This window comes from Tiliqua scincoides, chromosome 8 (genome assembly GCF_035046505.1).
Source record: "Tiliqua scincoides isolate rTilSci1 chromosome 8, rTilSci1.hap2, whole genome shotgun sequence".
Lineage (NCBI taxonomy): Eukaryota > Metazoa > Chordata > Lepidosauria > Squamata > Scincidae > Tiliqua > Tiliqua scincoides.
Window position 1 is genome coordinate 56,083,042 of NC_089828.1, and position 20,684 is coordinate 56,103,725.

Genomic DNA, 20,684 nt, shown 5'->3' on the forward strand with positions numbered 1-20,684 from the left:
CTGGCCGCTTTCCCAAGCAGTTCTGAAATGCCTGCAGCAGCAAAAACAAGTCCTCAAACTCTCGAGCTGCCAAAATTCTCGATTCTGGAGCGGACAAGTTGGCTGTGTACCGCTCAGCTTTCCAGGAAGAGGCAGTCAGCACCCAGATCATAATCATGGCGCTCTTTACCCTATTAACTTGAGTTGCTCTTCAGGAATCAGCCAGCCAAAATCCACCGCAGGACAGGCTTCACTGAGAAGGAAGTTGAAGGGAGCGAGCAAGGAGGCATCCGAGCGAATTCCAAGCACAAGGGGCAGAGGGGCATTTGTTCACTCCCAAAATGGGGGGAAGAACTTTTGAAAGAGCGTTCAGCTGTTGCCGTGACTCTCCAATTAATTTTGGCTAGCTGTCATGGAAGGTTCATGACAGCTTGTATATAAAATGTGACGTCTCTGATTTGATGGAAGATTTTTGACATTTGAGTGGTCCTGGCATTGTGGGGCTTTTAGGGAACACTAACATGTGATTTTCATGTGGATTTGTTGGCCTTGGTTAAAGGTTGAGTGGCCTTTATACAGTAGGCTTCGCATCCACAAATTTGGGTCTCCATGGACGCCGAGTCTGCGACTGCAGGGCCTCAGAGGACCACCGAGATGCACGTGGAAGTGCCTTCCGATCACATTTGGGAGGCGTGATGACACTGGGAGGCCACACACAATTTCCTGAGGGCCAGGTGTAACCCTCAGGTGAGAACATAAGAACAGCCCCACTGGATCAGGCCACAGGCCCATCTAGTCCAGCTCCCTGTATCTCACAGCGGCCCACCAAATGCCCCAGGGAGCACACCAGACAACACGAGACCTGCAAGGTTTCCTGGGAATTGTAGTTAAGAACATAAGAACAGCCCCGCTGGATCAGGCCATAGGCCCATCTAGTCCAGCTTCCTGTATCTCACAGCGGCCCACCAAATGCCCCAGGGAGCGCACCAGACAACAAGAGACCTGCATCCTGGTGCCCTCCCCTGCATCTGACATAGCCCACTTCTAAAATCAGGAGGTTGCACATATCCCTATATAGAGTTGTGACCCTGACCTCCCACGGATTCCATTATTCACAGAATTCAGTATCTGCAGGGGACAGATCCCCCACAGATAACGATGACACACTTATCTTTCTTTTTATGGGATATCAAGTCTTAAGAACTGAGGGTGTTCCACTTTATATAATGAATGGGTTCCATGTACAACTTACTTGATTCTAAGCACTGTTCCCTGACAAAGCACCCATCTATTCTGCCTGTGGAACTGCAGGAGACAATAGGCCAATAGGCTTTCATAGTGACAATAGGCTTAGTGACTATAGACCACTATGGATCACTATAGAACATGGTGACATACACAATAGGCTTTCATAGTGATACAGCAGGGGTGCTCACACTTTTTTGGCTCGAGAGCTACTTTGAAACCCAGCAAGGCCCGGAGATCTACCAGAGTTTTTTTTACAATGTTCACGCCATCATAACATATAACATTTATGTGTACAATGTATGTTGGTGTACCTTGAGCCCCACTGAGTATAACAGCACTTACTCCTGAGTAGACATGCCTAGGATTAGGCTGTGAGGCTGCAATCCTAGCCACACTTACCTGGGAGTAAGCCCCATTGAGTACAATGGGCCTTACTCCCGGCGTTTCCTCCCAGAGGCACCTGAAGGGGGGGGTGGCACTCCGCGATCTACTCATTTTGCCTCGCGATCTACCGGTAGATCACGATCCACCTATTGAGCACCCCTGTGATACAGAATGCATGCAAATGCCTCCAAGAAACCTCAAAGTAGAGCATGAAGACAGCAGATATTCCACCCCCCTCCCATCATTTGATACTCCGGGAGAGCCTCTCTCTGCACATGGAGGTTTCATAAGGACAGTCTTTCTGGGTCAGGACAAAGGTCCATCTGGTTCATCGTCCTGCTTCTTATAGTAGCCAACCAGATACCTCTAGGAAGCTGGCAAGCAAATCATGAAGGCAAGGCTCCTGCGCAGCACCTGATAGCCACAGATAGACTCCCTTTGCATAGGAAAGTTCCGCTTGGCTATTGGAGATAATAGATGTCAGAGGACCCATTTTTTGAGTTCAGCCTTACTGTCCATCCAGTTCAGCATCTGAAATTCAGAGGTACACTGTTCCTGAACCTGGAGGTTCCATACGACCACCATGGCTTACATCCATGGAATGACCCATCCTCCACAAATTTGTCTAATCTCTTTTTAGAATCATAAAAACATAGATGGCCAAGAACCCATCTAGTCCTGCACCCTGTTGCCTTTGAGGAGCTGGCAAGCAGGATATGAAGGCTGATGCTGTCCTGTGTTGAATAACTGATATTCAAAGATACACTGCCTCTAAGCATGGAGGATCTAGGACCAGGTTCTGATAAGAAAAGCTTCTTGTTTGTCTCCTCCCTTTCTTCTGCACCCATCCCCACTTAGTTCTTCCCCAGCTTCGCCTAGGAATGCAACAGAGCACAGAAACTGGAAGATGATTTTGTGTGTTGGCAGGAAAGAGCTCTTGCGGCTACAAAAATACAGCAGGAATCTCGACAACACTCCGCCTGTCTCCTGCCAAAGGTTATGGCACTTGGTCTTGGAATGCCTTTGCGGGGGGGGGGGTGTTTCCATCACACCACTTGGTCTCCCGGGTGCGAAATATGCAAGGCACATATTTAACCAGCTCGGTAATAACACCTCCATTTCTCCCTAATGTACACTTAACCTCGCCTGAGTCCTCCATTTACACAAGCACTGGTACATATTGACCTGGCAAACGGTGCCGTAAATAAGTTTATCCTGGACTCTTGAGCAAAAAAAGGGAGGGTGAGAAAAAGAGACGGAGACAACGATCGAATTGCACAGTCTGTTCTTTCCTCTCTGTTGAAAAACAAGGCCGTTAAGACAGAGGCCAACTGTTAGCGGAGTGGGGTTTTTCTTCGAGGAGGTCTTCTAGGACAGGGTAGAGCAGCGTATCTGAAACCGTAGGTCAGGACCCGATTTCTGGTGGGTCCTGCAGTGTCTCCAATGAAAACACGAATGGTGGAAAGATCAGATAACTAACTGCCTCAAGCCGTAGGGCTATTCAAAAATCAGATAGCTGCTAAGTGCCCTGCAAAGAGCTCAGCTCCTGCAGTTGCAAGATAGCTACTGGTTGTGCCTGATCCTAACAGCCAGCTCCAACCCCACTCTGGATTCGGGGCAGGCCAGCCGGCCTCCCCATTCCAGCATGGGTTAGGATTGGGCTATAAGCCCCTCAAGCCTTGAGGCTATTCCTTAGGGCTGCCTCATGAGAAATGGATCAAGTTGGGTTTTTTTTTTTTGCAAATAAATAAATTAGTAAAGCATTACTTGTCAATAAATAAATAAAAATATTATTTCTTTCTAGATCCCTTTTTCTTAAGTCTTGTAAAGCGAGGTGGCTCCTGATGGAGTGTCATTTTAAAAAATGGGTCCCGGTGCCAAGAGGTTTGAGAACCACTGGGGTTAGAGCATTTGCTTTGCGGCAGAATGTTCCGGGTTCAATCCCTAGCAGCGTGTAAACATAGGGTTGGGCGTGACCCCTGCCTGAGACCTTGGAGGACGCGCTGCCAGGCTGCGTCTGGCATTCCTGAGTTTGATAGACCAATGGTCTGACTCTGGTGAAGGCAGCATCATAACATACAAAGAGCTTTTCAGAATCCAGGATCTCAGTCAGGGAGACTGGAAAGAAGGAACAAAATCATTGATCATACAGTTCCCTTTGTGTGTGATGCATTTAAAAATGTATATTTGATATGATGTTGACAGCTGAGTCACTAGATAAATGAAATGGGATTGTCCCAATGCCTGACCTCCACAGCTGGTTGGTTGACTGGCAGTGATTGAGTGGCATGGCTTATCGTTGCTTAGCAACCGCATCCCTCCTCTTCTTCCCCAGTCTCCCAACATGCCCAGCTAAGGAGAGCTTGGCTGCATCAGACCAAGAGTCCCTCGTATCCTGTTTCCCACAGTGGCTCACCAGCTTGCCCCTCAAGCAGGCAAAGGTAAAAGCTCTCCCCAGTTGGATGTCTCCGCATCTGGCACTTTGAGGTAGATTGCATCTGTATATGGAGGTTTTGTTTCTAACTAGCATTGGAATTTAGGCTGCTGAAGACCTTCCTTTCTCAAACTGTCCATCTAGTGGGAGAGGTTGGGTCCTGGGGCAGGGTGAGATACAGAGCACACCTGTGCATTCCATTGATTTCTTTTATTCCTGGGTTCTGATGGGCGATCCACATCTCCCACAACTTCAGAGAAAGCTCCCTGAAGTGTGTACAGGAGAGAAAAATCCCTCTTCTGTTTTCCTGCTGACTTATTTGGTCAAATCCCTTCGTCTTTCAACACCTGCAAACGGCTGAAGAAAGGCTGTTAGAAATTAAACACCTTGAAAGCCAGAATGCCCAAGTTCTTGCTCTTCTGAGTTTGTTGCTGTGGATGGAACTGCCCCTTACTGGCTCGATCCAGGAGTTGACAAGTCCCTGTCCTTTGGATTGATGGTTTAGAGCAGCAGACCAGAAAGTGGGGGGGGGGGGAGAGACAGTGACATCCTTGCCTGAATAATATAATACCTGCTCAATGCATCACACTGATCTTCCTGCAAGCAGCAAAACGTGTTTGCTGTGCCCGAGGTCCTTCAACATGCTTGCCCGCCCAGCAGACGATTGGATTGTGATGAGAAGATTCCGGAAGGCAAGCATGTCCAGAAAGGTGACTTGAGTGGCGAGGATGTGCTGGCTTCTGGGTTACAACCATTGTCAAACTTGCCACCAATGGGGTCATCCATTTTTGAGCTTTGGTGAAAAAAGATGCTAACAGTGTAGTCAATCCGACTGAGTTAAACGTGGCTTCCTTCTAGAAAAAGAGTTTCATAGCATCATAGAGTTGGAAGGGTGCCACAGGGTCATCTAGTCCAACCCATTGCTTGTAGCAGGAAATCCTCCTAGACATCTCCAGCAGGTGCCTCTGCTTAACAATGTCCAGTAAGGGAGAATCCACCACCTCTCTTGGCAATCAGCTCCACTGCTGAACTGCCCTTACCAATTACAGTGTTTAGGATTGCAGCTCAATGGCAGGTTCTCCCCCCCACACACACACACCCACCCCCAAATCAGATACTGGGTTGGGTAGCTGACAGACCATTCAGCTGTCCCTAAAGGGAGATCCACTTCTTCTCCCTCCATGTGGATTGATTCTGCCTGCTTATTGCAGTGTCTTCTACCTCCAGGAACTTCTACAAATGCTTAGAAATGCACACAAAGGAAACCTGCTGTTTGGTGGCAATCTGGAGAGGCAAAATAGTTAATAAGTACGGTTATTACAGCACTTCAGTTCCTGGAGAGAAGTGGAACCGATTGAGCAGAGCAGAGGTGTACCAGTTGAGAACGGTCTGCTAGACACACAGCTTAGTTCTCCCTCAATATGAACCAGTTGTTAAAATAACAATGATTCTTAGCGTTTAGAGGGGTTTAGAGAGCTTTGTGTGTATTAGCTTAGTGTACTTTTTACCACAAACTTGTAAAGTAAGTTTTATTATGTCCATGCTGCAGATGGCGAGAACTGAGGCTGTAAGGGCACCTAGGAAGAAGTGTCCCTGGTGTATCTAAGGGGGTCAGGGGGGCAAATGCCCTGGGGTGCCACTGCCTTTCTCGTCATCCCCCCTCCCGTTACTTTCCTCACCCCTCTGTTCGCGTTTCTCGCCCCGTTTGGAGAAGGTCACACGTGGCCTTCTCCGGCCCGCTGAAGGCCCCTGGACATGGGGCACAGCATTCTCCGTGGTGGGGGACAGTATTCTATGGTCCTGGCCATTCTATGGAGCCAGGGCCAGGAGCCCGGATTGCCAGTGGGACTGATTTACAGCTCAACTGCTGGGTTACAAAAGCTCTCAAGAGGCATTCCTGGACCAGCCATTCACAAACAATTCATGGTGGACAAGGGAGACAGCAGTTAACCATGAAACCTCCATGTTCAGAGATAGAGCACATCGGAATACCACAAATATCTCTTGATTCAGAAACCCACAGTGCAGGTATTAGACTATTGACCTGCTCTGGGTGGGGTTGCACTCCCTCTGAAGGAACAAATGCGCAGCCCCAGAGGAAGGTGTCCTTCTGGATCCACAGCTCCTCCTGGATGCCCAAGTGACAGCTTTGGCCAGGTGGGCCTTTGCCTAGCCTCAGCTTGCGTACCACCTGCAGCCATAGCCGAGTCATTCAGATCTGGCTCTAGTGGTCCATGCCTTGGTGACATACCATTTAGACTACTGCAGTGTGCTCCACGTGGGGCTGCCCCTGAAGACGGTCTGGAAGTTAGTGCAGAATGTGGTCGCAGAGACCCAACAGCTTAACTCAGTTGAGCTGCTGCTCCGGCGACCACACTGGCTGCCCATTCATTTCCAGGCCCAATTCAAGGTGCTGGTATTTACCTTTAAAGCCCTTTGCAGCCTGGGATCATTTTATCTGAGGGGCTACCTATTCTCATATAATTCTGCCCGTTCTCTTAAGTCACTGGAGAGGTCCATGTTCCACCACCAAGAAAAGGGTGTGCCAGGAAAAGCAAGGGACAAGGCCTTCTCAGTTGTGGCACCACTTTAATGCAATTCACTACCAGAAAATCTAAAATCTATCTTTTCAGTAGAGTTTCCAGTGAGACCCAAAAACATTTTTATTTACATTAAGGGTTGGGAAAGGGTGAGATTTCTGGCTGTTTTTGTCTGGTCTGTTGCTTTTATCATGTATTTATATGTTTCTTTAGCATGTTGCGCCTTAGCTTTTTAGCTACCACTACCTATGGGTATTTAGATTTGTTGCAATTATTTGCTGCACTGTCTTTTAAGTATGGCTTGGATTTTAAATTTTACTTTCTTTTTTTTAAAAAAATGTATACTAACTTATATTTTGTATTTTATTGAGTAATGTTAGCCACCCTGAGCTTCTGGAAAGGCAAGGTATCCATGTTTTGAATTAACACCAACAAAACTGATCAAGGCTGCAATCCTATCCACAGTTACCTAGGAGTAAGACCCATTGACTATAATGGGACTTACTTCTAAGTAGACATGCATAGGATTGGGCTCTAAAATATATTTCTGATAACAGAGGCTCCAGCACTCCCAGGTGGTAAAATTGGAGGGCCCATTTCAGCCATTGGAGGACAGGTGAAAGGGGGGACTTAGCCGTGGTGGGGCACGTCTCGTCCTGAGTGCCTGGGGGCTGCCATTTTTCATTCCCATCAATTCCGTATTTGCCTCCGGCTGGCTCTCCCATGAGCAGCAGCTACATGAGAGGAGGCACATAGCCAATGGCCCAGCTGCTGTTGACACCTCAATCTCTTCCATGGCTACAGTTGTCATTTTTGGTTGATGACTAAGGCTGTTATTTCTTGAAAGCTTCAGTCCATTTAATCTCACAAATGTGCAACTAGATGAGTTGTCAAGTTCTTGACCTTCAGCTGAAAGCGGAGCTCCGGTATCCAGTCCAAGCTCCAGTACAGGAGCTTTTTCCACCGCTGAGGTGGGCACCCCAAGTTCATGTGTGATTAAGTTCTTCCTATTTTATTTCTGGTTTTAGCATCTTGCTAACCTAACTCTTTTTTTTTTCTTTTCTTTTCCGGGTTGGCAGAGTACAGAATCTCTTTTCGTTTCGCAGCCAAGGGTGGGGAGGTGGGTGATGAGTTAATTGGTGCTTATTCCAAATCTGCTAACTGGGAAATTCTTCGGACATGGTGTGTTGGTTTTGTATCGGGGACACATCCAAATAATAGAGCTCTTTCCCTCTCCCGTGCATGTGAAGAGGTTCAAAGCCAATTTGAGAAGAGGCTGTGGCTCAGTGTCGGAACACGTGAAAGGTGAATTTTCATGTGAATGTAAATTCACCATTTGCATGAATTTACGTGAATGGTTCCAGGTTCAACCTCTGAGTAGGACTGGGAAGCACCCTTCTCTGCCAGAGGCTTGGAAGAACTACTGCTACTCGGAGTAGACAATGGAGAGCTAGATGGGCCAGGTGACTGACTCAGTAGAATGCAGCTTCTTCTGTTCACCAGAAGCGTCCATAGGTCAGTAGTAGATCATATGCAGGCATCATTCCCCCATGTCCATGGGGGATGTGTTTCTGCCCCCCGCAATACAGGAAACCGCAGATACAGGGGAACCCGATATCTACGCCCACCTCTCCTGTGCCCATTAACTTAGTTTGTTGTTTACAGTTGCACAGATCGTGTATCTTGCCTTAACCAGATGTTATAAGCAGGAAGCTTATAGCAAGACAAGCAGGCAGGCAGGCAGCTGGAGAGGATGACTCAGCAAGTGTGCTTCCTGTTAACGTTCGCTGAGTCGTCCCCTCTGGCTGCAGGCTGCCTGCCTGCTTGTCTTGCTATAAGCTTCCTACTTATAGCATCTGGTTAAAGCAAGGTACACGATCCTTTGTGCAACTGTAAAGGTAATGGCCACAGTGGAGTACGTGGGATAAGCAGATACCGGGCAGGGGTGCCTTTACTATGCATGCAGATGTCCCACATTGAGAGCCAGGGTGGTGTAGTGTTTTGGGAGGTGGACTTAGAGCTGGATGATCCAGGTTCAAATCCCCCCTCAGCCACAAAGCTTCCTGGGTGACCTTGGGCCAGTCACTTTCTCTCAGCCTCACCTACCTCACAGGGTTGTTGTGAGGACAAGAAAGAGGGGGAGGAGCAGCTGTGTAAACCGCCCTGAGCTCTGTGGGGGAAGGGCGGTACAAAAATGTGAAAAATAAATAAATAAATAAATAAATAAATTTAGTAATTGGCAGCATCTTCTGCCGTTCCCAGTTGATGTGGCCAATACTGAGATGGAGCAATGTCCTGACTCATTGATTCACAACCACAGCTGTTTTTTTCCCTCTCTCATCCGATCAAGACAGAAAATGTCACTTCAAAGTAAATATTTCTCAAGACAACCCTCGGTGGAGTTGGAAAAAGTGACTGTACAGAAAGCCACCTCCCTGCTGTTAACAGCACTTTAAAGTTGCAAAGAATATTTTTGGGTGGTGTTGTCGTTGTTTTTTCAAAAAGCTATGTGAAAACAGAGCTAGCCGGGAGGAACAAATTCTAAGAGTTGACCGGGAAGAAGCAAATGTGTGTTTTTGTGGGGTGTGTGATTTTGCAGGTTTTTTTTTTGGAGAAGAGGAATTAAAGCAGTATACCTGTTTGTTCCTTTTTAAAAAAATAAATAAAAAGCATTGTACAATGCAACAAATACAGACTTTTTTCCCCCACTCGGTAAAATTAGGCCCTGGTGTGTGCCGTTGACCCTGTCTCAATAATGGTTAATGAAACTTAACCATGGTTTGGAAGAAAGGTCCTAGTTGCAGATTGTTGGCTGTGATTGGCCTGCAGCCCAGCATTGGAAACCATGCTGAAATGACAAATGGGAGTTGTCATCACCACTTTGCCTTCAGAGGTGACTTCCAGGAGACTTGGTCATGCACCCCATTTGCCCATGTCCTGAAATCCTGGCCTTTGCATCAGGCTTTCAGTAGGCCCTTGGTGCAGCCTCTTAGTCCCGTTCTGTCCCCCACTGCAACTAACCTGAAGGACATGTTCCTGAAACTGTTGCGTCTTCCTTCCCTCGTTGACTCTGGCCTCCATTTCCTTCCTCTTCCACCATGCCAGAAAAGGAGTGTCACCTCCTTGTCCCCCTGGGCTTCTCTTCAGAATTGGCTGTGCAGGAGGTGGTGGTGGAAGCAGAAGTGGCAGGTGCAAAAGATGGGGGGGCAGGAATTTCAGGCACTCTTCCTCCTTGGTTCAGATCTAGTCAGTGCTCAAATACAGTCTTTGGGTTCCAGCAAGTGACAACGTCTTTCAGGAGGTTCGCTCATGCCTTGAAGATCACCTTATAGCTCAGCCCTATGCAACGTAACTCAGAAGTAAGTCCCACTAACCTAATTTGGAATCTCCTGTAAGCTGAAAGTGACATCACAAGAGGCAAAGAACACAGAGAAGGGTCCAAGTCTGAGTTCTGCATCTGAGCTGGAACGTTTGAATTTCGAGCTATGCAAAATAACAGCACGAGCATGCTGTGTAATGGGACCTTTGGCTGATTGGGGCTTATGTTTGAAGCCTAAATTGATGATGTCACTTCCAACCATGACATCACTTCTAGGTTAATGACATCACCAGTGGTCCTGACTGATTGTCAATCCAAAAAGTGAGTCCTGGTGCTTAAAAGTTTGAGAACCACTTTTCTGAAGGAACATACTGGGCTTGCACTGTTACACCAGAACTAAGAGAATTCTTTCTTTCTTTCTTTCTTTCTTTCTTTCTTTCTTTCTTTCTTTCTTTCTTTCTTTCTTTCTCACAGATGCAAATTTTTCAGCCTGACAGAAACACCCGAGGACTACACGATCATCGTGGATGAAGAAGGTTTTCTTGGTGAGTTCCAGAATTTGCTGCTCACTTTGCCTATCATTTTATTATTTTAGTTCACTTTAAACTTTTAAATGATTTGATTATTTAATATTAGAAGGTTTAATATGTTCTATTAATTAACACGCCCATATCCTATCTCTGCGCTGTGAGCGCTGGGCAGCTCACAACCATTGAAAGCCCGGGTAGCATAGTGGCTAAGATGCTGAGATGCAAATCGGGACTTCCTCTGTTCAGAGTTTACCTCCGCCATGATCTTACAAGGAGGCCCTTAGGCAAGCCACTCAGTCTTGGCTTCAACCTTCCCTAGCTGTAAAATGGGCATGTTGGTTTGTGCCTTAGAGCCTTGCTGTAAGAATTGCAATGAGATATGTGAAAGACACATGAAGCATTTCACTGTACCAGTGCTACCATCACCTAAAACCTACTAAGTAATTAGTAAAAACACAACTGCCATACAGGTTGGGTACAGATGTGACAACAAACTATGATTTTATTTATTTGAATGTTTTTGAATTCTGGTTTTGCATCTTAAAAAATCCAGGAACATCAGGTGTCCAAGGCCACTCATGAAACAGAATCAAACTAAAGGTACATGGGCCAAAATTATGATGCAGTTGTTTAATACGTGAAAAACAAAACAACAGCATTTGGGGGGGGCGGGTTGAATTCAGAAAGAAAAGATCAGGAACTGATCTGACCATCAAACTACAGCAAAGCAAAATCAAACTTCAGGCAAGAAAACAAAGCATCTGTTATGATGGTGAGCCTTGTACCCTTGCATTCCCATGAAGAGTTTTCTATAGGTACATCCCATAGCTTGTAAAACATATCTGTTAAAAGGGTTTTTGGCTCACGTGGTCCTCGGCTTAACCAGCAGTTGAAAGTCTACCATGGTTTGTTTGTTTGTTTGTTTCACATTTTTATTCCGCCCTTCCTGCAAAGAGCTCAGGGTAGTGTACACAGTTGCTCCCTCCTTTCGTCCTCACAACAGCCCTGTGAGGTAGGTGAGGCTGAGAGAAAGTGACTGGCCCAAGGTCACCCAGGAAGCATCGTGGCTGAGTAGGGATTTGAACCTAAATCTTCCAGGTCTAAATCTTACAAACTTCTTCCTTCTTCTTGCCGGGGGAGACAGAAAGCTTCCTTTTGCAGTTTGATATAAACCGCAGTTTCCTATTTTGCCCAAACTCAGAGAACCGTGGTTGGTTCAAACCCCCATTTTCTCTTATTTACATCAAGCTTGAAATTGCAATTTGTGAAGCTTCCTGGTTGTTGTTTTTATGTCTTCTCTTCCTTGCATGCTTGTGCCGGCAGCAAACAAAACCTGGTTTGTTGCCTCCAGAGCCAGTCATGAAGACGGCGCTTGGGCAGCGTCAGGTTAACATCCCGGCGCGAGCCAGCCGGCAGAACACAACTATTAAACACCAGCCCCTCCCACTCATGAGGACTGAGAACTTGGCAATTCTGTGCAGCCATAATCACAGAAGATAAAGTCTTCTGCTAATCCGGTGCCTTTATCTTCTCGGGCACGGTCAGGTGTTGGAATAAGAGTGTCAGCCAATGGAGCGTATGAAACCAATGGCCACAGAAAGCATTCTGGACTTGAAGTGGACTGCACTTTAGCAAAACAGAGAAGGTGTCTCCTCTCTCTCTCTCTCTCTCTCTCTCTCTCTCTCTCTCTCTCTCTCTCTCTCTCTCTCTCTCTCCTCTTTCTGGAGCTCCTTGTACTTACAAATGTCAGGGATAAATTGTGTGGAAAATTCTTTAAACTAATGGCCTGAGAAATATTCTGCAAAAGCTATTTTCTATCCCTGCTTCTAATTGCATCTTAAACTGTAATAGCCTTGGCAACGGGAGAATCGCACACAGGCTAATGTCACAGTTCACTTGGAGCAATTTGTTTCATAAGATAATGAACTGTATTAGCAGAAGTTTGGGAGGGGGAGAGGAGGTGGCGATCAGTTGGCTACCTCATCGAGGAGGGGGGGATCTGTCGGGTTTGCAAGAGTGCAGGGTGAGATTGAGACCTGGGGTCTTTGTAGTGGTGTAGCTAATGACTGTGTAGCCAAGCTCAAAATGGTGCCCCGGAAGTGAATACAACCAGAAGTGGCCCCAGTTTGATTTTCTGTTTAATTGGCATAACTTTGGATAGAATACAGATATTCCAATGTGGCTTGTTTCATTGCATTCTGCCTTAAATCATCTTTCCAATGATATATAATGATGGTATTATTCATACATACCAAGGTTTTCATAATTTTGGCCACTAGAGTCAGGGGGGGGGGCTGAAGGGTCCCCCATGGATACAGGGGGGATGTCTGTACTGAGCTATACGGACCAGTGGTCAGACTTGGAACAAGAGAGTTCATTGAGAGCATCTATGGCACAGTAGTAGAGCCCCCGCCTTGCATGCAAAAGGTCCCAGGTTCAGTCCTTTATATCTCCAAGTCAGGGTGGAAAAGACCCATCTGAAACCATGGAGAGCCTATCACTGTCAGCACAGCATAGGCGTTTTAATTATGTCAGCTGTTTTGAATACTTGTTCGTTGAAAAGTGGTATATTCTCAGTCACTACCCTGCACATGCCCGATCTGATCTCAGAAGCTAAGCAGGGTCAGGCCTGGTTAGTACTTGGATGGGAGACCGCCTGGGAATATCGGGTGCTGTAGGCTTATACCATGATCTCGGAAGCTAAGCAGGGTCAGGCCTGGTTAGTACTTGGATGGGAGACCGCCTGGGAATATCGGGTGCTGTAGGCTTATACCATGATCTCGGAAGCTAAGCAGGGTCAGGCCTGGTTAGTACTTGGATGGGAGACCGCCTGGGAATACCGGGTGCTGTAGGCTTATACCATGATCTCGGAAGCTAAGCAGGGTCAGGCCTGGTTAGTACTTGGATGGGAGACCGCCTGGGAATACCGGGTGCTGTAGGCTTATACCATGATCTCGGAAGCTAAGCAGGGTCAGGCCTGGTTAGTACTTGGATGGGAGACCACCTGGGAATACCGGGTGCTGTAGGCTTATACCATGATCTCGGAAGCTAAGCAGGGTCAGGCCTGGTTAGTACTTGGATGGGAGACCGCCTGGGAATACCGGGTGCTGTAGGCTTATACCATGATCTCGGAAGCTAAGCAGGGTCAGGCCTGGTTAGTACTTGGATGGGAGACCGCCTGGGAATACCGGGTGCTGTAGGCTTATACCATGATCTCGGAAGCTAAGCAGGGTCAGGCCTGGTTAGTACTCGGATGGGAGACCGCCTGGGAATATCGGGTGCTGAAGGCTTATACCATAGTCTTTCGAGACTGAAGGTTGCCAGCCAGCACATAAATAATGTGAGGAAGGGGATCTGTGTCTGAGGGGGAAGGGGCTGCAGCAGAGGGTCAGCAATGCATCCCCTCATGCACCCTCGGTCAGAAATTTAACTCCTAGAGCTTCTTGGGAGGAGACAGAAAGATGAAAATCACACATGGAAAGGTAAAGAGGCATCTTTAAAGGGCAGAAGAGAAATGGTGATTTATGGAGGGGAAGGTGCCGAAAAACAGGGACCGCTGGCATGTAGTAGACGGAGCGGGACAGGTGAGGAAGCTATGGAACTCCAGGCCAGGAAGCTCTGGCACTCTGTATACGTATACCAATGACTTACATGCTACACCAGCGTTTCTCAAACTGTGGGTCGGGACCCACCAGGTGGGTCATGAGCCAACTTCAGGTTGGTCATGCAGTGCTTAGCTCAGCCACCACTGAAAATACAGAGCTGAAAATACTGGGTGCAGAGCATCCACAAAGGCTGCCCTTTAAGGGTTGGTCATCTTCCTGGGTGCCCTTGATGTGAAGAGCCTTCATATGGCCTGGGTTCTGTTCCTTTCTGCCTTTGTCTTCTGCTTCAATTGCAACATCCATCCCCCAAGAAGCCAGCCTGCAATAACCGGAGTCGGGGTGGCCCAAGCCGCCTCCGTCTGCCGTACAGGCTTGTTTGCCGCGGACACAGACGCTAATCTTGCCACGTCCAACTGCTTGTGCTCTCTTGTTTCATAAACAGAGCCAGACGGTGTGTTCAACCGGCTTCCCCATCTCAACGTGGATATTTTAGAACTGGAAAAAGGCTTACCAAAGTGATGGGGGGAGGGGGGGGCTGGAGGACCTTCCTGATGAGAAAGGGCACAACATTGGGGGCTTTTTAGTGTGCAGAGGGAGGTGTGACTCCGAGGGGCTGTGATTAAGGCCTAGAAAATTATGGGGGAAAGGGGGATTGAGAGATGTTTTTCTCCCTTTTGAAACAGTGGGATTCGGGCAGTGAACTGATGGGCAGCAGATTCAGGAGAGGCAAAAGAGCTTCTGTGCCCAAATGTATCATCAACTTGTGAAACCCGTTGCCATAAGATGTTGTGACCGCTTGAAGAAGCACAACCCCTGCATTCAAGCCCTGCCTGTGACCTTCTTGAAAGCCTCTGGATGGCCATTCTGAGGACACTGGGCTGGATGGCTCTTTGTCCTTATGCCTTCTCACTTCCTTGGGTAGACAGTAATCCTTCCCCCCCCCCATCCACATGTGATTTGTTCCAAGATCTACTACATACAGGAGGCCCCTGTGTCAGTGGATTCACTTATCCACAAATCGGGTCTGCGGGCCCCTGCCCACATACACACCCCCGCACTCCAGAGGGTCCAGAGCTCCTCTCGCCTCCAGAGGGTCCGCTGAGTCCAGCAGAGGTCATGCGTGTCTGTCCATGGCCTCTGCTGGGCTCAGACTGTGCCTTAAAGTAAAAAAAAAAAAAAGTCACTTGTGAATTTTTCATAAAACCGTGACATTTTTAATGCCTTATAAGGCATTAGGAGGCCCGGGGAAGCCCCCGCTCCGCTGGGTCCTGAACTCTGTAAAGGGTCAGAAGGCTTGACATGGAGGCTTTTGTGTCTGCACAGCAAAATAGCCAGCGCAGATGCAAGGAGACCCATTGCCTCGGCCCAAGCTTTTCTCAGGGAAAGGGAACGAAATCCCCCTGAAGAGACTCACGGCAACTTCCTTTAACCCGCTGGATACAACTTTGGATACAACTACCAACTGGTAGCTACTTTGGTGCTACTGTTCTAGCTGGCTCCAGAAAGCATAGGATTGGGCTGCCCAACTGCAATCCTGTACATACTGACATGGAAATGTGTCCCATTGAATACAATGGGGCTTACTTCTGAGTAGGCATTCATAGAGTTGTACTGAAGCCTTCATAGGAAAGGTGAATTTTAAAAAGGCAATAAGAGGGGAGGGGTCTTGGGAGGGTTTCGGAGCATAAGGGGCAGCGAGTGCAAATGGTGGGGTCGTTGCAAGAGGAAGTTCAAGGTGTTTCTCTCTCTTTCTCTAGAAACTGGAGTCTGGTTGTTGGTTTGAGCCGTTCCTTTAAAAAGGAAAAAAAAAAAACGACCTTATCGCTATGCTGGTGAGAATCCACATCACACCACCATGGTTGTTGATGACTGTTTTGTTAAATCAGCCTCGCGGCCCATCCCTGCCAATTACAGCACCATGACTAAGTGTGTCTTCCGTAATTGGGGGGGGGGGAGGGAAGGTCCATTCTATTTCTGACATAGGTGCTGGTTCCAAGAAAAAAAGCCAAGAAGGGGAAAAAAAATGTCATGTGATTTTCAGAGCCCCAGGCTGCCTTATCCTATTCTTCAAGCCAGCAATCAAGCTGGGTTTTGGGTTGCAGGTCAGCTTTGGACAACAAAAGGATTGCAAGCTTTTCAGTGGCGTAACTTGGGAATACACGAGCACAGAATAAATGAACGAGCCATGCCCCGTCTTCCAAACAGTCTTGTGCCAGCATCTTTTTACATGCCAAAGGTCCAGGGCTGAACCAGTGGCATAGCTAAAGGGGACTGGGGAGTTCCTTTTTCGCAGCTACCACACTTTGAAGGGGGTGTCAAGGGGGTGCCTTTCAGAGGCCTTAGAAAGGCCGGTTTTCGGCAAAAACGGAAGCGCCTTTCTAAGACCTCTAAAAGGCCTTCTCGGACCTGGGTGGGGAGTATGGAGGATGTTAAATTTTGGGGCCCTGGATGTCAGATGTCCAAGCTGTGCCACTGGACTGAATCGCTGACATCACCTGCAGGAGATGGAGAGCTGCTGTCAGCCCACGGAGACTAGCAGTTGTCCATCTTTTTCATCTCATGGCATGCTAACAAAGGGCAAAAACTGCCAAGACACAACAGTGGCAGTCCTGGGGAGAGTCAAGAGGGGCAAAAGCCCCAGGGCACCACACCTGACTTGCTGTCACTGCCACCCCCCCCACCCTCCAGAGCCCTTCGGAGGGCTGGGGAGGCCCTGCACTGCATCTACTGGCCCTCCTAAAGCTTTCAGATGCCTCCAGAGGGCTGTTAAACAATACTTCCAGTTTTCTGAAAGCTGGAAGTACTGTTTAACGACCCTCCAAAGGCCTCAGAAAGGGCCAATGGATCACGTGCAAGGCTCCATAACAGAGGTCTTTTCTCGGGGGAGGGGGGCCATTTTGTGGTCCTGTTTTGTGGACACAGGGGCCAGGTCCCCAACTGAGACACACCATCTGTTTTTTGACAATTGACAAGGCACACTGTGTTGCCCGTACAGAGCCTTGAATCCCCCAATGGCCTTAGTAATAAACGATCCCCCTCCAAACTCCTGCCGCACACCTGCCACCTGCAGGGACCATTTGTAGCGCACTAATGTGCAACGGCACACCGGTTGAAAACCACTGACGTGGACCACACTGAGCCAGGTGGGCCGACATGATAGGAGGCAGCTTTATCTGGTCATAAGAGGGAGAAGGTCTTTAGCGCAATGTACCTGGGGGGGGAGAGAGTGAAAGAGCTCAACTCGTCTTTTTAAAGAGATTAAGTGCTGCTGGAATGTGAGTTTTGGGCCCAGTTAATTCTTTTAGGGGGCTAAAACAGGGAGAGAGGAAAGTGGTGTCGATTTGGAATGAGATCTATGGCTAGCTAGATCACTGGTCACCTTGTAAAGGTCTGTCACTTTCTGGGACTTCCGATCCAGTGTGCCAGATGGAGATCATGAGATTTATGGTTTTTTTAAAGCTGTCCGTAGAGGGATTCTGTTTGGACGTAACACTGCGATGCTTTAAGTGAACCAAACAAATGCCCAGAACTCCAGGGTTTCTTATATAATGGAGGTTACATAATCAAGTGGCAACTAAAAATATACTCCAGTATAACTTTCCAGGCAGCCAAGCATAATTGATGATCTTTCTTCTTCCAGGAGAAAAGTATTATCTCTCTCTCGCCCCCTCCCTCTGTCGGTTAACATGCAAGTTATTAACTTACTACAAAGCAACTAGCTTAATAAGCAACGTACTGCTTTGCAGAGCAATAAGCAAAATAACCCTTGCATGTTATCAGATTGCTACGTCCTGGGTTGCCTCAGGTCACAGAGCTTGACCTGTTTCAGGAGGGTATTCCCAGGTGAGGGAATCCCTCAGAGGGAGGAGTCAGGATCAATAGGGCTGTTCTCTGATTGGCTTAATGAGAGCTTTTGCTCTTAGCTCCGCCTCCATGTCTATCAGGCTCCACTACCAAACTGCTAGGTCTGGGAAACTATCCTCTTTTATTCAGCAGCATTAGGCCCCACCTCGTCATACCAGGCCCCTCCCCTTGACTTGAGACACAGTGACAGGCCAGGAGCTGCCCTCTGGCTTCTGCCAAGGCCCATCCCATGTCACCCAGCTCCACCCCTAGCTAGCCAACCATTTCCCTTCAGGGCAGTGGTCACCAAACTCTTGACCACTGCACAGAAAACTGGTCCCTGTTTGGAACGGAGCTTACCATTCTGCTGTATCGCCGCATGACTTCTAGTTAGATCGGGGGACAGGGATGCTCTGGGCAGTCGCATTTGTTGCCTGGCATCCCAGAAGGCTGCACAACAGGACATCTGGGCAGACATGACTGCCCAGAGCATCCCTGTCCCCCGATCTAACTAGAAGTCATGCGGCAATGCGGCAGAACAGTAAGCTCTGCTTACGGGGTGGAAGGGTTACACTAAACCCCGGATCTGGCCCTGGGGCCAGGATTTGGAAGCACACCCTGCTTCAGGGCATCACTAGGTGGACATTGAAATCCCACTGCCTGCAACCTTGAGGAACCACTGCCAGTCATTGTAGACCAGAGGTTTTCAACCAGTGTGTCTTGAAAGGTTCGCAGATGTGCCACAGCTGAAAATTGCTGGAAACACACATCCGGGTCCTGCTGCTATGTTTCTAGGGCAACTGTCTGTAGTAACTAATTGTCCCAGGCCCAGAGGAGGAAGAGGGACAGACAATTCATTACTACAGACAGTTGCCCTAGAAATAGAATTGCAGAACACCAGAAATCTTCCAGAAGTGACATCACAAGAGGCAAAACCACAGAGAAGACCATTGAACATCTCTGTTGTAGGTGGTCCTGAGCTAGATGGACCAATGATCTGAATTCAGGCAGCTTCATTTGTTCTAAGCATTCCCATATAAAGCAAATAATTTCCACATTCTGGATGACGCTACTAATCCAGGTTGGCCATTGGCTCTCCCGTTCAGGCTAGATGCCCTTCCTCTTCAGGCTGGCATTTTGCTCTGAGCAGTGATAGCTTTTCTTGGTGTTTGTCTCTTGTCCCACATCCAATTTGCAGCTCAGCTTCCTCGCACCTGATGCCCTTTTGTAGCAAGGTGAGGGTGGCTACAAAGGTACCCACCAAGAGCAGGCAATAGCCAACTTCCTGTGATGGTGTTAGCAGCCAAGACCAGATGCTGCTGGAGCTGGGAACAATGCAAATGGTTGGCAACCTTCAGTCTCGAAAGACTATGGCATAAGCCTACAGCACCCTGTATTTCCAGGCGGTCTCCCATCCAAATACTAACCAGGCCTGACCCTGCTTAGCTTCCGAGATCATGGTATCAGCCTACAGCACCTGGTATTCCCAGGCGGTCTCCCATCCAAGTACTAACCAGGCCTGACCCTGCTTAGCAGACAAGACCAGACGAGATCGGGCATGAACAATGGAAGCTCTCTTAGCTTCCTCCCTCTCCTGGAGAGTCCGCACTGTTCTGTGCCTCCTCTCTCTGCCTCCGCAGCCCTTGTTTACCCACATAATTCCCCGGGTACCTTATCAGATTAGCAGGACTTCAGAATGTGAAGAGCCAACCGCATTTGGAGAGAACTTTGCACTTGGCTCACATCCAGCTGGGCTTTCGGCTTCTGTGGGCTTAAGATTTTGATGTAAACACATTCTTGATACCAGGAAGCCATGCATGCCAAAGGCAAAAGAGCTGCCATAGCCTAATTATAGACACACGAGGGCTTGCTGAACCAATGGGGTGACGTTCTGCTGCTCCTGTGACCTCGGGGATTCTGTCCTCCTAGGCTTGCATTCAGGAGCCGCATCATCGATGGTAGCTGGTCAGGAATGTTAAATAGAGCCAAGCAGAGGACAGGCAAGAGTTGTTCTTGACTGTCAAGAGTGGGCATCAGCTCCCCAGTGCCTCCACGCTCCTCCCCACCACCTCCCTTTCCATGGACCCTCCCGCCAGGCGATTTGCTTGGAGGTGGTGGGAAGCAGTTCCCAAACTCCACACTGAGGGGCAGGACATCTGGGAATTGTGAAAGGGCACCAGCTGAGGATCAGGGTGGAATTTGGCTTTCCAGGAAGGCTCGGTTCCACCCCTGGTTTCCTGGGGCAAAAAAAAGGACCGCTCACTCTGATTTGACATCATGAGGCCATCACTGAGCCCAATCTGGTTATGGCATCATCTGGTTGTGACATCATCCCGTTAGCAGCCTGATTCCTGATTGGCTGGCCAGAACGGCCACCACAAACATTTATAGTTTCACCCACCAAAATTAATTTCAGCTCTAATTTAAAAAAAATAAAAAATTCCCATCACATTCCCATTATTGAGCTGCAATCCTGCCCAAACCGTATTTCTCCCCATCAGGAGGCCAAGCTGCTCTGTCTCAATTCACTGTCCAGTGTGGGAAGAGTAGGAAAGGAATGAGAATATTATAGCAGCCTCTCTCTTTGGGGAGCTTGTGCGACTGTTTAATTCCCATTTCTTACTGACCTCTTTCCGCTTAGGGAAACCCCAGGCGTCCATTAAGAAAAGGGTGTCTGCCTGGTTTCCAGATGTTGTCTCCAGGAACCACTTATCAAGATGCAGAACATCGAGAGTTATAGCAGCGGAGAATGTTGATTGAGCTTCCACATCTGCCGCTGTTTTTCTGCCCATTAAGGTGAAG

At 48.1% G+C, this 20,684-nt stretch overlaps 1 protein-coding gene across 1 annotated transcript in view; it reads left to right on the forward strand.

The window, feature by feature from the left end:
• Nucleotides 1-20,684, forward strand: part of CASTOR2 (cytosolic arginine sensor for mTORC1 subunit 2) — a 47,534-nt gene that overhangs the window by 13,134 nt on the left and 13,716 nt on the right. The window contains exon 2 of the mRNA XM_066636138.1: nucleotides 10,379-10,449. Within this exon, the coding sequence (XP_066492235.1) occupies nucleotides 10,379-10,449 (71 nt within the window). The remainder of the gene's footprint in view (nucleotides 1-10,378; nucleotides 10,450-20,684) is intronic.